This window comes from Anastrepha ludens, chromosome 4, assembly GCF_028408465.1.
Source record: "Anastrepha ludens isolate Willacy chromosome 4, idAnaLude1.1, whole genome shotgun sequence".
Lineage (NCBI taxonomy): Eukaryota > Metazoa > Arthropoda > Insecta > Diptera > Tephritidae > Anastrepha > Anastrepha ludens.
The window spans coordinates 38,691,117-38,707,504 of record NC_071500.1 but is presented as its reverse complement, the minus strand read 5'-3'; the positions used below and the strand labels follow the sequence as shown (position 1 = coordinate 38,707,504).

At 38.3% G+C, this 16,388-nt stretch overlaps 1 protein-coding gene across 11 annotated transcripts in view; it reads left to right on the top strand.

The window, feature by feature from the left end:
* LOC128861727 (nocturnin) overlaps nt 1-16,388 on the top strand; it is a 65,529-nt gene that overhangs the window by 11,256 nt on the left and 37,885 nt on the right. For 2 of the 11 annotated variants that reach the window (XM_054100078.1, XM_054100075.1), the window contains exon 1: nt 288-712. The exons of 7 other annotated variants lie outside the window; for them this stretch is intronic. Coding sequence is in view for 1 of the 4 variants with exons in the window: in XM_054100088.1 (XP_053956063.1) it covers nt 6,414-6,475 (62 nt within the window). In the remaining 3 variants the exon portion in view is untranslated. Of the gene's footprint in view, nt 1-287; nt 713-6,212; nt 6,476-16,388 lie in introns of those variants that run through there. 2 more of the 11 variants (XM_054100089.1, XM_054100088.1) reach the window with 2 other exon arrangements.

Genomic DNA, 16,388 nt, shown 5'->3' with positions numbered 1-16,388 from the left:
GCCGTTACGTCGTGAAGTGCCGTCATCACTGTGCCTAGACTATCATTTTTCGCTCGGTCTATGTAACACAACCTCGACATAATCAAATTGAATTGGCTCGTGTAGTATCGTCTCTTTTTTTCTTTGCTGTACATATACAATGTATTATCCTTATCACAGAATGCCGAAGAGCGCGCCGCTGTATTTACGAATCTCGTGTAGTTCGCATGAGTTTACTGTCGATGGACGAGTATGTATGTATAAATGAGATTGCAATGTTTTCATTCGAATTTAGTACGTTTTCAATTCAGTGCGCGTAGTGATCTAATAAAGTCTAGCACATTGCTTTGCTACGATTTTATTTCGTTATAAATCCGTTGCTATTTTGCTTCTATATTTTAAAAGTGAATATTGTGACATGTGCACCTTCAATGAAAAAAGTTTTTCTAAAGAATATATCACAACTAGTGCACTTATTTAATCCTTTTTGAGAGTAAGACTATTTTTTAACGAAAAAACGGTTCTAAGTTTACAAATGTGTTGCAGATTAACTTTCGTGCAATTATCTTGTGTAACATTTTTTTCAAACTAAAATCTTTGTTAATTAACAACAACAAAAAACTTGTGCTTTCATAGGCGCATAAAAGCAATTCTATCCGGTTTTAAGAAATTTGCGCTGGTTTTGTTTACTTGTTTCGAAACAACTGCACTTTGAAGTCAATCCATGGAAATGGTAAGCATAATAACCTTATTTGCGACTGATAGTGGGCAAGCGAGTTGAACAAACCTACGTACATTGATATAGGTACATATATAGTGCGTGTGGTACGTTAATATATGTTGCATGGAATAAAAAATATGGAAATTTGTGAACTGTACTTTTTATTGAAACTTCGTCTAAAGAGTACTTTCAAGAGGTGTAGGATTTTGGTTTTTAATTTAAAGACCAAAAAAAATGTTAGGAGGGAAATGGGAATTTTTTTTTCAACCAGTTGATTTTTAAGTTAGGTTTTTTTTATGCATAGAATATAAAATTGTGACTACTGTTTCGACTAGTTAACCTTCGGAAGACACACCGGGCGTGAGTCACCCCACAAAAGATTTGATGGGTCGTAGTTTGTTTATTTTTAACATCTGGAAATATACCGTTAACTGTATTTTAGCAACATCGATTTTATTCTTCGAATTCATCCAGGAAGTCCTCAGTAGTTGGTGCGCACCGAATTCATGCAGATTTAAAAAAGTTAGGGGGTGAAATTTACCCCAGTGCGCAGTTCGCTTTCTTTCTTTGCTTATAAAGTCAACGTCAAAAGAAAGTGCACACCATGTCCTAGACTAACACTACTTACATATATCATCGTCATTAAAATCAATTATTTCAGCATTCAAAACAGACAAAAAAATGTCCACCAATTAGAGGTTGACGTCTAGACCACATGGCCATTATTGCTCTAAAAGAAAAACATGGAATTAAAAAATATAAAAATATAAAAATTTTCCTTTGACTAAACTAAGCTAAATATATAAAGGTATATACTGACAGCCTCAAAGGAAAGTGTACACCACATATCGATAAATTTTAACTATTTATTTTTTAATTTTATACAAAAATATAGTTCATACTACTACAAAAACCATATAATTCAACTTTCTTCTTCTTCTTAATTGGCGCGATAACCGCTTACGCGATTTTGGCCGAGCTTAACAAAGCGCGCCAGTCGTTTCTTTCTCGTGCTAACCGGCGCCAATTGGACACACCAAGTGAAGCCAAGTCCTTCTCCACCTGATCTTTCCAACGCAGAGGAGGCCTTCCTCTTCCTCTGCTACCACCAGCTGGTACCGCATCGAATACTTTCAGAGCCGGAGCGTTTGTATCCATTCGGACGACATGACCCAGCCAACGAAGCCGCTGGATTTTTATTCGCTGCGCTATGTCTATGTCGCCGTAAAGCTCATACAGCTCATCGTTCCATCGCCTGCGATATTCGCCTTTGCCAACGTGCAAAGGTCCAAAAACCTTACGCAGAATCTTTCTCTCGAACACTCCAAGCGTCGCTTCATCGAATGTTGTCATCGTCCAAGCTTCTGCGCCATACGTTAGGACGGGCATGATGAGAGTCTTGTAGAGTGTTAGTTTTGTTCGTCGAGAGAGGACTTTACTGCTCAGTTGCCTACTTAGTCCAAAGTAGCACTTGTTGGCAAGAGAGATTCTACGTTGGATTTCAAGGCTGACATTGTTATCGGTGTTAATGCTGGTTCCTAAATAGACGAAGTCTTTTACAACCTCGAAATTATAACTGTCTACAGTGACGTGGGTGCCGATACGCGAGTGCGCCGACTGTTTGTTTGAAGACAGGAGGTACTTCGTTTTGTCCTCGTTCACCACCAAACCCATTCGCTTTGCCTCTTTATCCAGTTTGGAGAAGGCAGAACTAACAGCGCGGTTGTTAAGGCCGATGATATCAATATCATCGGCATACGCCAACAATTGTACGCTCTTATAAAATATTGTGCCTGAGCGATTCAGTTCTGCGGCTCGTACGATGCTCTCCAACATCAGGTTAAAGAAGTCACACGACAGCGAGTCACCCTGTCTGAAACCTCGTTTGGTATCAAACGGCTCGGAGAGGTCCTTCCCAATTCTGACGGCGCTGCTGGTGTTAAGCAACGTCATCTTACATAGCCGTATTAGTTTTGCGGGGATACCAAATTCAGACATCGCGGCATACAGGTAACTCCTTTCCGTACTGTCGAATGCAGCTTTGAAGTCGACGAAAAGATGGTGTGTGTCGATTCTCCTTTCATGGGTCTTTTCCAAGATTTGACGTATTGTGAATATTTGGTCGATGGTAGACTTTCCAGGTCTGAAGCCACACTGATAAGGTCCAATCAGTTGGTTGACGGTGGGCTTCAGCCTTTCACACAATACGCTCGCTAGAACCTTATAGGCGATATTTAGAAGACTAATCCCGCGGTAATTGGCACAAATTGCAGGATCGCCCTTCTTATGGATTGGGCAGAGCACACTTAAATTCCAATCGGCAGGCATGCTTTCATCCGACCATATTTTGCATAGGAGCTGATGCATGCACCTTACCAGCTCCTCGCCGCCGTGTTTGAATAGCTCAGCCGGCAGTCCGTCGGCGCCCGCGGCTTTGTTGTTCTTTAGCCGCGTTATCGCTATTCTCACCTCGTCATGGTCGGGTAACGGAACTACAATTCCGTCGTCATCGATTGGGGTATCGGGATCTTCACATTCTCTATGACATGCGCAGCTGTCACTGTTTAACAGGTTCGAGAAGTGCTCCCTCCATAATTTAAGATTGCTCTGTACGTCAGTCACCAGATCGCCGTCTTTGTTCTTACAGGAAAACGCCCCGGTCTTAAAACCTTATGTAAGCCGCCGAACTTTCTGGTAGAATTTTCGGGCGTTGTTCCTATTGGCCAGCATCTCAAGCTCCTCGCACTCACGTATTTCGGCCTCTCGTTTCTTCTGTCGGATAATACGTCTCTCTTCCTTTTTCAGCTCTCTGTAGCGATCCCACATGGCTCGCGTTGCGCCCGATCGCAGCGTGGCTCTATAGGCGGCATCTTTTCTTTCGGCGGCAGCATGACATTCCTCGTCGTACCAATTGTTTTTTCGGGTTCGCCGGAATCCGATTTCTTCTTCGGCGGCGGTACGTAGGGAACGAGAAATGTTGCTCCATTGCTCGCGCATGCCGGTGTGTTGGGCAGTGCTCTCCGAGAGCAGGAGTGAGAGTCGAGTGGCGAATCTTCTGGCTGTCTGTTGTGATTGCAGCTTTTCGATGTCGAACATTCTTTGCGTAGGTAGATGTACGTTTTTTGCTGCACAGAGGTGTGTGCGCAGTTTGGCTGCAACAAGGTAATGATCCGAGTCGATGTTGGCTCCTCGGATCGTACGTACATCTAATACACTAGAAGCGTGTCTTCCATCTATCACAACATGATCGATCTGGTTTCGCGTTTTTCGATCAGGAGACAGCCAGGTAGCTTGGTGTATCTTTTTATGCTGGAATTTGGTGCTGCAGACTACCATGTTTCGGGCCCCGGCGAAGTCGATCAGCCTCTGTCCGTTACCGGATGTTTCGTTGTGCAGGCTGAATTTTCCGACTGTGGGACCAAAAATTCCCTCCTTGCCCACCCTGGCGTTGAAGTCGCCAAGCACGATTTTTATGTCGTGGCGGGGACAGCGCTCATAGGAACGTTCCAGGCGCTCATAGAAGGAATCTTTGGTCGCATCGTCCTTCTCTTCCGTCGGGGCGTGGGCGCAAATTAGCGATATGTTGAAAAAACGGGCTTTGATGCGGATTGTTGCGAGACGCTCGTCCACCGGAGTGAACGACAGTACTTGGCGACGAAGTCTCTCTCCCACAACAAATCCGACACCGAATTTGCGCTCCTTTACATGGCAGCTGTAGTAGACGTCGCAAGGTCCTATGTTTTTCTTACCTTGCCCCGTCCATCGCATCTCTTGGATGGCAGTGATGTCAGCCTTTACTCTCACGAGGACATCAACCAGCCGGGCAGAGGCACCTTCCCCATTAAGGGACCGGACATTCCAGGTGCATGCCCTCAAATCGTATTCCTTATTTCGTTTGCAGGGGTCGTCATCAGTGTTGGAAGTTCTCATCCGAGGCTTTGTTGCTGTTTTCATTGGGGGGGATTTTTAAGTGGCGGGTCCCAAACCCAGCGCACAACCAGCTATGCTGGGATGCTTCGCCTTCTCACTTAAGCTCACTCCCGAACGGGTGTTCGGAAGCTAACCAGAGGATACGTGGGCTAATCCCGGACGTTGTGAGCTGCTTGGACCATATGTAGAAGAATCGTCCTGGCCACTCCCAAGTGAATGGCGATCAGTAACTTTCCCCACTTGCGTGGACTTCTACACATGGAACCATCCTCCTAATATTTATGATTTTGCTTTTTTCGTACTTTTACTACTTTATTTTTAGTTTATATGTTTTTCTGAAGTCCAAGATAGTATTTCGATTTTTTTTTCTCTAAATTTATTTTACCAAAATACTTCGGCTGCCGTAACCGAATGGGTTGATTCGTGACTACCATTCCGAATTCGAATCTCCGTGAAACACCAAACGTTATTTTTCTAAAAGCGGCCGCCTCTCGGCAGTTAATGGCAAACCTCCGAGTGTATTTCTTCTATGAAAAGGCTCCCCAAAAAATATCTGCCATTTGGAGCGACTTCAAACTGTAGGTCTCTCCATTTGTGGAACAGCGTCAGGACACACACCATAAATAGGAGGAGGAGTTCGTACTTCAAATGATCTGAAAGTACCGGGAATGTTTAAATAAAACAAAACAGAGTTAAATTTCAGGTAAATTTATTTTAACTCCTTCAAAATATAACCCGTCTGAAGTAACACACATGTGCCAATGTTTAACCCAATCCTACATGCAGCTCTGGTAGGCCGACGAAGGGCTGGCCTTCAGCTCTTTCGTCGCATTCTCTTTGATCTCCTCTATCGACTGAAATATCCTTCCACGAAGTGGTAACTTGAACTTGGGAAACAAAAAGAAGTCGCACGGGGCCATATAGGTGAATACAATGCTTGCACGATGGTATTTACTTGGTGTTTGGTCAAATAATTCAGCCCAATTTGGGCTCGGTGCAATGGCGCGTGATCATCAAGACAACACACCGTTTCACAAGTAAATCAAAACAATGCCAAAACTACATTAATTGAACTTCGAATTGCTCCCACATTCACCGTATTCACCAGATTTGGCTCCCAGCGACTACTGGCTGTTCGCAGACCTAAAAAAATGCTGACCGGTAAGAAATTTCGTTCAAATGAAGAGGTTATCACTGAAACTGATGCCTATTTTGAGGCAAAAGATAAATCGTTCTGCAAAAGTGGTATTGAAATGATAGAGCGGCGCTGGAATAATTGCGATATTCTTGATGGAAATTACGTTGATGAATAAAGCAAATTTTGAACAACAAAAATAAAGTGTTTTCTTTATTTGGCTTGGGACTTTTCAACCCATGTTAACATCACAGCAGACCACCTGCTACCAGAGAGTAAGAGCACATGCTCCTCACAAAATATTCGAATGTGCTCATTATACTGCCTATGCAGTTGTCAACTACGCTGTATGTATGTATGAAGTCATCAATATGTATTTATATATAGACCATAAAATCAAGATCAAGAGTTTTATTTTCCTAGGGTATTTGTTTCCTTAAAGCCATGCCAAGTGGGCAAATTTTACGAAAAATGCGCAATTGTGCCCAAATCAAAAAAAAGCAGAAAACAGTTTTGAAATTGCATTAAAAGTGCGTTTGTGAAATACGTGAAGAAAAAAGAGGTGGTAAAAAGCTACAGTTGACGCATCAATGTGCATACCATACACATACACACGTACTTATCTGCCTGTACATATTATGTGTCTGTATGTATTTACGCGCTGGCATTCAATTTTGGATTGCTAAAGCGATCGATAGCGTCACGACACGGTGAGTCTTTCTTTAACATCTCGTCACTCAATTGTTCATTTTGTAGCAACTGTTAAATTTAATTGAAAGTAATGGCGATATTTTAAGTGTGATGTGGGCATGCCATGTTTTGTTATTGTCATTTTGAAAAATTTTGTCAAGTAAGCCAGTGAGTTGTGCCTGCGCTCTTGTTTGTTTGAAAGCATTGTTTGATTTGTACGATGAAAAGGAAAGAAGTACGGCGAGATTTTGCAAAGTAGGGAAATGCACAGTCTGGAAAACTAAAATTATCAAAGATACTGGCGATGTGAGCATCACAAAATAAACATGCAAAATTACGGACCACTGCTTCACAGATGTTCGTAATATGTGACTTAAAATATTTAATGACATTAAATGCCAAATTTATTCAATTTGCCATCTCAGTTGGCAATTTCATGGAAATTAACCATTGAAAGTATTTAAAAATTTAGTATCGAGATGCCTAGTAATGAAAATGTACGTAAATGGTTGCATATAGAAGAGATATGTGATTTTTTCAAAATTTCTCAAGACGTCTGCGAGAATGTTTAGTACATGGTGAACAGAATTGCAACGGACAGCGGGTAACGGGTTGACGGGTGGTGAACAGCTGATCCATGCTCGTCGCACATAGGCTGTTTATAAACATATTTATGTATGCACATATGTATGTGTGGATTTCTTGTCAAATGAACTCGTTCTGAGGTTCAAAGTATCATTTGTATTAACGGAGCATCACACGTACTACAAGTATATTCAACATTAGCTTTTGCATTCGATCTGCTCAAAACGTACAAAACCGCTTATACTTTAAACTGGTCTCATCTGTTTGTAAAATTTGTGAATGAAAAACAAAGCGAAATGAGAAATTCCGAAGAGTCTCTGGTATTATTACCTATCTTTTACTCAACTACTTTTTGCCCAAGATAGTTTAGTTTTGAAAATGGGCGCAATCGGTCAATAATAACGATAGCGAGAAGAAGAACTTTGTTGGCCTTTGAGTGAAATTGAAATTCACTCGTCGCTTAAATTTTTCCAGTTATTCTGACAGCGCTCAAAGCAACCATTTGGTCATGTAAGATTTCAAAGAAAAACAAAACAAAGCAAGAAAGGCGAGCAAAGCAAGTCTGTGCTTTGAGATAGTCGAGCAAACGCTCTTCTAAATGCTGGATGGGTTGTGAACATACGGCGCGTGCAATATAGATGTATTACATACCATATTTTTATTTGCACAACGCCTTTTATGTACATACATATTGTTATTTTTAACAAAGAATAAAACTTAGCATACTTCTAGGCAGCATAGAAAAAAGCTAACATTTTATTTATTACTATTGCGAAAACATACCATACAATAAAAATATAAATATTTAAAATAATGGATAGAAGAATAATTTTAGCTATGTTTGACTGAATGAAATGACTGAATTTTGAGTGAAAATTATGATTCATAGTACATAAATTTATTACCCTTACTAAAGGAAGACTGGTGTACGAGATGATATCATAGAAAGGAAATATTATTTTCAAACATATATTTATTATTCTTAAACAAATTTGGAAGCAAGAGAACAACTTGAATCTGAAAAAAAAACAACGGTAACGTTCCACACAACTACAATTATATATGAAATAAAAAAAGGGGCGCTAATTTGCGCCGTGGAATGTACAGCCCCTTGTAATCAACTGTCAATCGGACAAAATTTGTTTATTAAAATAAGTTATTCCACTTTGCACTTACCTATTTTTAACGAAAAACAAAATTAAAATTTCAAGTGGAAAAGAAAAAAAGTATATATATGTAATATACATATATATAATTGGCCCGTACACCCTTTTTGGGTGTTTGGCCGAGATTCTCCTCCTACTTGTGGTGTGCGTCTTGATGTTGTTCCACAAATGGAGGGACCTACAGTTTCAAGCCGACTCCGAACGGCAAATATTTTTTATGAGGAGCTTTTTCATGGCAGAAATACACTTGGAGGTTTGCCATTGCCTGCCGTGGTTCGACCGCTATTAGAAAAAAAACTTTTTTTTAATTTTGGTTTTCACCAAGATTCGAACCTACGTTCTTTCTAAATTCCGAAAGGTAGTCACGCACCAACTCAATCGGCTACGGCGGCTGGCGTGGAATACATTAACGCTATTAAAATGACACCTTTCAAATTGAATCTTAATATAATATTATTCTCTGACTGTAATCACATTCGCTCAAGTCATGTTTTGACTTTTTACATCAGAACTTTTCAATTTATTTAGCAGTATGATTTTCATTCAGCTGATGCTAGATTTGAATATACGCACCTGATATACATACCTATTTCTACCACGGGGTGTCTTTTTGACACCTCGATTTTGCAACTTTTTCCAATTTTAAATAACCTAATATTAGACGTATTGGCAGCACCATTTCAATTCTTACTTATAGATAAATATATGTACGTTATAATTCTAGGAAAGTAAGAAAACTTTCGTTATAACTATAGAAATCAAGGAATTTTGGATATAATTTTTATATTTGGTTGCTGTTTGCAATATTGCATTTTAGTGATATTTGAAGTGATATCTACTCGTAGTTCTAGAAATAATTTATAACTTAGTTTTTGAGTTTTGGTATTGTTTTCGGAGTGACTTTAATTCAATATCAAAACGGCGCTTTAGTGCTACTTGTGGAGTGCCAGACCGGCACTTCCACCATTTCACTTCAACCATTTCATGAATGCATATGAAATCTATAGCGAATATGAAAATAAGTCATCAAACACTGACGAAGAAGGGGAAAATATTATATTAAATTTTGAATGCTGGAGGCGAAAAAGAATGAGGTTGAGAACGGACATTTATTAAGTTAAAATTTATACTTAAAGCTTGGTATAACAAAAAATGTCCGCCCAAGGGAGATGTACGTCTAATAGAGGTGTCCGTTAGGAGAAGTTGCACTGTATACTCGTAGTCCTATATATCATTTATTTCTTTGTATGCTGTTATACATATATATGTTTTTGTTTCCTTGTTCACTCCTCTCGGGAGCATAGAGCCTTGACAATCTATTTGATTACTGACAGGGTAGGTGATTAGCCTGCCGCTAGCCTCAACAAGAGCATATTATATACAACCGGTGTATGGATGAAATTATAATATCCTTGTGCACAAATGCGCGCGTGAAGAAAAACGAAGCAATGTTCATAAAATTTTTATTTCTTTATTCCTTGTCAATATATAGATAGGTAAATAGATATGTAGATACTTTATGAGGTTTGCACATGGCCTTTGTGCCCTCTACTCTACTACACAATACCTCATCCAGACCCAGTTCCCTTAAGTAACTCAGGATGTCGCAACTTTTTCTGCGCTATAGGATTAGAGGAGAAAGTGCATTGAAGTCTCCTGAGATTAGTCGCAGAAGCGGCTAGAGTCCGTACCCCAAATCCTGATCATTTGCAGATGACCACGCAGTCTGCAGTGGCCTGCGAGAATGCCCGCTAGCAATTTCAGTTCATTCTTGGGGTGAGTTATGAGTTTTTTAAACCTCTTTTGCTTGTACCTTCCCAGAAATGGATTTCGCCTGTTGTAGCCCCATAGTTTGGTGCAAACCTCCCTTAGTCCTAGCCCTTCACTCCTAAGCTTCTCCTTGTTGGTGTGTTGTCCCATAGCAAGAAAGGGATCGGGGCCTACTAAAGGCGAGTTTATACTTCCTATTTCGTTCCCAGTTATACCCATGTGTCCCGGGACCCAAATTAGCCGGATGCAATTGTGCATTAAGAGTAGATTAAGTTTCTCGATACACTCAATTACCAGGGCGGACTTAATCTCTCAGGACGATAGGTCCATAAGTGCTGCCTGACTGTCGTTCAGAATGGCTCATTCCGGAAATTTTTGTCTATGTTTATCTCGGGACATAGGCGTATAGCATACGTCTTTGTTTGAGAGATGTTTGGAAACTACCTCTCGGCACAGAGCGCTTGGTTCTGGGGCCGTAGCTTCCAGTGCCTATGCCTTGTGGGGTATTCGAGCCATCTGTGCGCCAGTACACTTCTGGAGTTTTTTCTCAAATGCAGTGATAATATATACTTTTAGATGACATTTTTAAGAAGAAGTAAAGAACTACGATAAAAAGCATGGATTATCTTTATTAAATGTCACTTAGGCCAAAAAAAAAAATGTATATATTTTTCGCATTAAAAAGCTCTGCTTGAATACCCTTATTTATTTGTAAATGTGTGTGCAGGCATGTTTATTTATAGATACCAGCAACTACAGAAGGTCTGTTTTTATGCGGTTTTGAAATAGTGCGGTTTTTTTTTAAATTACAAAATGCATGTCGACCTATCGGGAATTGTACATATAAACAAGATTCTAAACCAGCTAAGCAAAAACTCATGACAGATTACATCAGAAATGTTAGCCCTACAAGTATGGAACCGCCTGCATAACTATTTAGATCAGACGTGTACATTTCCTAAAGTGACGAAAGTGATTTTACGCCAAATCCGAACGCGTAACATGTGGGTATTGTCTGATTATATTTCTGACTTAAATTTATTTTTCGATTCTGACGTTTCTTAAATAAAGATATAATTTTCAAAAATACAATATTTTGTTTATGCGATTTTATTTAATTATTTCAGATTCATGCGGTCTATGGAACGTATCTATAGTAATAATATGGGACTAGTGCCCTTTTTTATGCGATTTTATTACATTATTTCAGATTTATGCGGTTTTAGCATTTGAAACGTATCTATAGTTTTACTATAGAACTGGTAGCTTTTTTTATGCTGTTTTTTTTATGCTGTTTCTTGCGGAACGTATCTACCGCATAAAAACAGAACCTACTGTATTTGATGTTGAGATATCTGTCAATCTCCTATGAATTTCAACTGCAAATATGCATACACATGCGTTGTTTTTGTTTTGCATGCAGTTGTAATTGTTTGCCGGAAATAAATTAGATTTATCGGCGCTTATGTGAAAGTGTACTTGAATTATTTGAGAATGCCAATCGCTCGTTGAGTTGCAACTGAATTCGTATCTATTACAAATTAATAAATCATGACGGCACGGGAAATACGGCTGTAGGTGTATCTGTAGTATTCGAATTTGCGAATAAATAGTAAAATAACATATGTTTTTGCATGCAAGCGACTTGTTATGAGTATATACTTGTATATATATGTATAACTCATGGGCTGATAAGTCCCGGGCCAAACAAATAAAACATCCATCAACGTAATTTCCATTTCAGTCCAGCACCACTTTAACATTTCAATACCTCTTTTGTATAACAATTTATCTTATCAAAGTAGGCATCAGTTTTAACGATAATCTCTTCATTGGAGCGAAATTTCTTACCGGCATTTTCTTAGGTCTGCGAACAGCCAGCCTGGAAGCCACATCTGGTAAATACGATGGATGTGGGGGCAATTCGAAGTGCACGCGGTGCATTGTCTTGATGAAACAAAAAAACAGTTCACAAACGCGGCACCCACTTTTTTATAGCGTCACTCTTAGCACAATAACTCACAAACTTTTGAATAGAATATCGTGAAATTCAAATAGCTATCTTTTTAAGGTTAGCACTAGCTGAAAAAGAGGTGAATGCAATGAAACTAGTGCTATCTAAGTGTTATGCCGAGAGTTTTCAGTTCATATGCTATATTCTTAGGCTAAGATGAGTTAGTTACAGTTGCTGCCAGCCTACGAAAGACTCATTGTCATTACATATTATCATATTTGACGCTTATGTCATTATTTTATTTTTTTGGAAAAAGAGACATATTTTTAATAATGTGCGGAATGCACTTCAGAATGTCGGTACAAGCCTTTTGGATGGCCTCTACGGACCCAAATTTTTCTTTCCATGGTCAAATGCAATTCTCTGAATAGGTAAAAGTCACAGGGAGCCATATCAGGTGAACACAGTGAATTAATTAATGAATTAATCGTTAAATGCGATTTCTACTCAAAAAGAGGTTGTCTGTAAAGTCGGTTTACTGACGATAGTTTACCGTGACAACGTCATAAGAAAATACTGATGTAATGGTTGCAATTTTCAAAACAAAATTTTAATTTTATTTGTTTGATATACATACATATATATGCTCAATCAAGTAGGAGAGAGCCAGATGTCGAACGTTGCCGAATGCAGGGGCCGATTGTGCTCTTTGTCGTTCGTTCCGCGCTCTCGCTTGCAGTTCACGCAAGGTAACGACGATTGAGCAAGATAACGACGCATTGATTCGTGCGTGCAGCCGGCTAAATCGAATTATAAAACGTTATCACGTCATAAATCAGTAGTGGGTCGATGAGATGGTGCATTGTCATACAATAAGCGCCAACTTCCTGCTCCGCGGTATTCAGGGCGAATTCGACGTATGCTAAGATAGAAATTGCATTGACCGTTTGGCCCGTTGGCACGAACTCTCGTGGAATCGTAAAAACAAATGAGCATCGACTTGATTTTTGACTTCTCCAAACGCGATTTTTTGGGTGGTGCCTCGTCTGAGGCCTTCCATTCGGCACTTTGACGCTTAGTTTCAGCTTCATATTTGAAACACCACATTACGCCACCAGTTACAACGTTGTAAAGGAAGTTCTCGTCTTTTCTCGTCTCTTTAATGAGGTCTTCCGAATGTTGAATTCTGAGCAATTTTTGGTCCTCAGTTAACTTGTGCGGAATGAAACGTGCACAGACCTTTCGTAAGCCCAAATTTTCAGTTAAAATGCGATAAATCGATGTTTTGGAGATATTCACGAATTTCAACGACGATTTTGGTTCATTTTTGATAAATTTACGAACAATTTCGATGGAGTTTTCGGTGATTACTGATTTTGGGCGGTCCGTATGTTCACTGACATTTATGTGTTCACAACCATCTCTGAAACGTTTAAACCACTCATGGACTCTAGAAATAGATAGACAACCATAACTTGTGAATATAAAGTCTTTTATCAATAAAAATGGAGTATGCAATATTTTCAATGAGATATTTTGAAATGAATTTTAAACTAATTATATGGTAAAATCTGTTTTTTAGGTATTAACAAAATCAATTTTTCTTGAGATAGATCTTTTTTAATGGTATGCATTTCTCGGTTAAAAAAAGCGTGCCATTCGACTTTTTGCGTAAATTATTTAGATTAATTTGCAGCTTATCTACTCTCCAAAGCAGATGGGTTTTCTATTTCATTTGTGAATCTATTTTCATATCATAATCGAATATTTTATGTACCGCAAGTTTATGCTGTTAGGCAAAAAATTGCTTGCTTCTGAAAAAATTGTACCTCATTTCCAGCTGATGGCTTATGAAAATTCCATCCATAAAGCGCCTTAAAGTACATATATTGCCTACGCCATATGCTGAACGTATTTACGCGTATACAAATATTTATATACATACATAATTTAATTACCTTTTTAAAAAGGTGTGTCAGAGCACTTTATTAGAAAATTCCTCGCCACATATATTATGTTTTGCTGCATTTTTTATTAGAACTACTTTAGCCCGTAACAATGTTTCAGTTGAACAGCAGAGGAGTAATGCAAAAACACTGAAGTAAAAAGATTTCAATACTCATTAATTACCGGCATATATATACATGCTAACTATATGTATTTTATGTATGTACGTGGATTCTAATGCACCAGAACCACAGATGCATAATGTATTGTGAAAGTTATTTATTTATTAAAGTTATTTTACTAAATTTTTTTGTTTACCTTACATTCGTTAAGGGGGTGTGAATTTGTTTTCTGCAATAACTATGATTAAGATGTGGTATCGGGTGTTTTTTAAAAGCTTCAGAACTTAAAATGATAATGCGAAACAGAAATATTGTTGGAATGATTTTTTTCATGCCATTATTGATTAAAATGATTTCCAACAAGCGAGCGGTATTTCTACCATGAAAAAGCTGCTCATAAAAAAATATCTGCCGTTCGAAGTCGGCTTAAAACTGTAGGTTCACTCATTTGTGAAATAACATCTAAGCCATAAATAGGAGGAGGAGATCGCCCAAACACCCAAAAATGGTGAATGAAACTTCACTAATATTTTGCTCAACATTAACTTATTATTTATATATCAAATCACTCAATAAATTTCGATTAGCTGCAATAACCTCCTCGATCCGGGTCTGAAAACGAATACGCGTCCGTATCAAATGCGCCTTATTCATATTAACCATAATGGTATTAATTGCAGTCTCCAGAACGAAATGGTGTTATATTATAAGGATGCTTATTGGCTTCATGCTTAACTGCGCTCCATACGTATTAATCCAGGGGATTAAAGTCTGGATAGTTTGGCTGCCATAAGTTCGGTGTTATGAGGTCATGGATATATCCAACCATCCAATCTTGTGTCGCCACCGCTTTGTGAACAACGATATAAGCAGCAGAACTCATCCGAAATCCTTGAGATACAATATAAAATACCTTAGCATACTAAACATTTTAAGAAATTAAAGAATCTAAGAAGGAAAATTTTTCGTAGATTCCAAAAAAACCAGCGAATATATAATATTAATTTTTTTAAGTTTAAAGAATATTCTAAAAATTATAACTGTCTAGTTAAGTTTTTACGTAGTAACTACACTTATGGCCAATATAAAAACCAACCCAAAAGCTCTTTGGAGTTTCATAAAGCCTAAAAAAAAGTGCCCTAGCCTTTCTATCTGTCTTAGTTTTCAATGATGAAAGTCTAAATTCTGCTAATGAAGCGGCTAACCCCTTCGCTGATATTTTTAAATCGAATTGTATTCCTCCGTCCGTTGGTTATTGTGAGTTCGAGTATGATGCGAATTCGCCTTTTGACTTTGCCTCTATCTTGCTATTTAGGGATGACGTTGCTAAAGGTATTGCTGAACTAAAGAGCTCTTCACACTTCGATTGTTCTGCTTAAAAATTGTTTTTCGCCTTCATATCGCCCACAGTAGATCTTCAACAGATCATTATATACAGATTTTGCTATCTGATGGGAAAAGTATAAACTTGCTTCAGTTCGAGTAGTTCTCATACTTTTGCATATGGTCTCTTGCAAACTTCAAACTGGCAGTGTAGTTTTTGTAACTGATGGCTGATTGGCTTGTTGCGCGCTGTTCGTTGATGGAAACCAGTTTCTCTTAGGTCTCGGCGGACAGTTTCAGGATAGAACTTTTTCACAAGGTATTTTTCAACTTTATTTGTTTAGTTGGAGAGCTTTAATGTTGATTTTTACGTACTCTTCGCAAAATCCATCTAGAACCACTGTCGCTGAAAATCTTTTTATGCGCAGTTTAACCTTATTTTGCACACGATTTTCGAGCTTATAACGCGCAATAATGTATTGAACAGTGCCGGCACTTAATTTCGCCATTTCAGCTATTTTCCTTTGACTGTTGACTTTTGCCATCTTTACAGTGATTACACACTATTTCATGTGCTTCAACAGATGTTTGTGCATGTGCATCATTTTGGCTGTGATTACATATTTACGTGCTTGATTATGCTATGTATGGAAAATATAATTTGTTTTCTCTTCAAAGTATATAAATATATATATGAAATTAAATAATAGAAAAGAATTTTTTGGGGTAATGTGTTTTCAAGATTTTAATTGAATATTGCCTTAAGCGATTGCTGCACCATTTTGGCTGTGAGCCACTATAAATATATATATAAATTTTTAAGCTACTAATATAAGTATTATCTAAAAGTATAAGAGTGCATAACACCTGTTTTTCATATAAACTATTCCTTTATACAATGTACGAGTATTCGAAGTGATTTTCATAAACTCTTATTTCCACATTTTGTTTATGAGTTGCACAAAATAATGATTTGCCATAAAAACTTAATATCATCACTCAGAAGTGTTATGGGATTTCAACTATTTTGATATGTATGTTGTTTATCAATTAAAGGAGTTCTTGT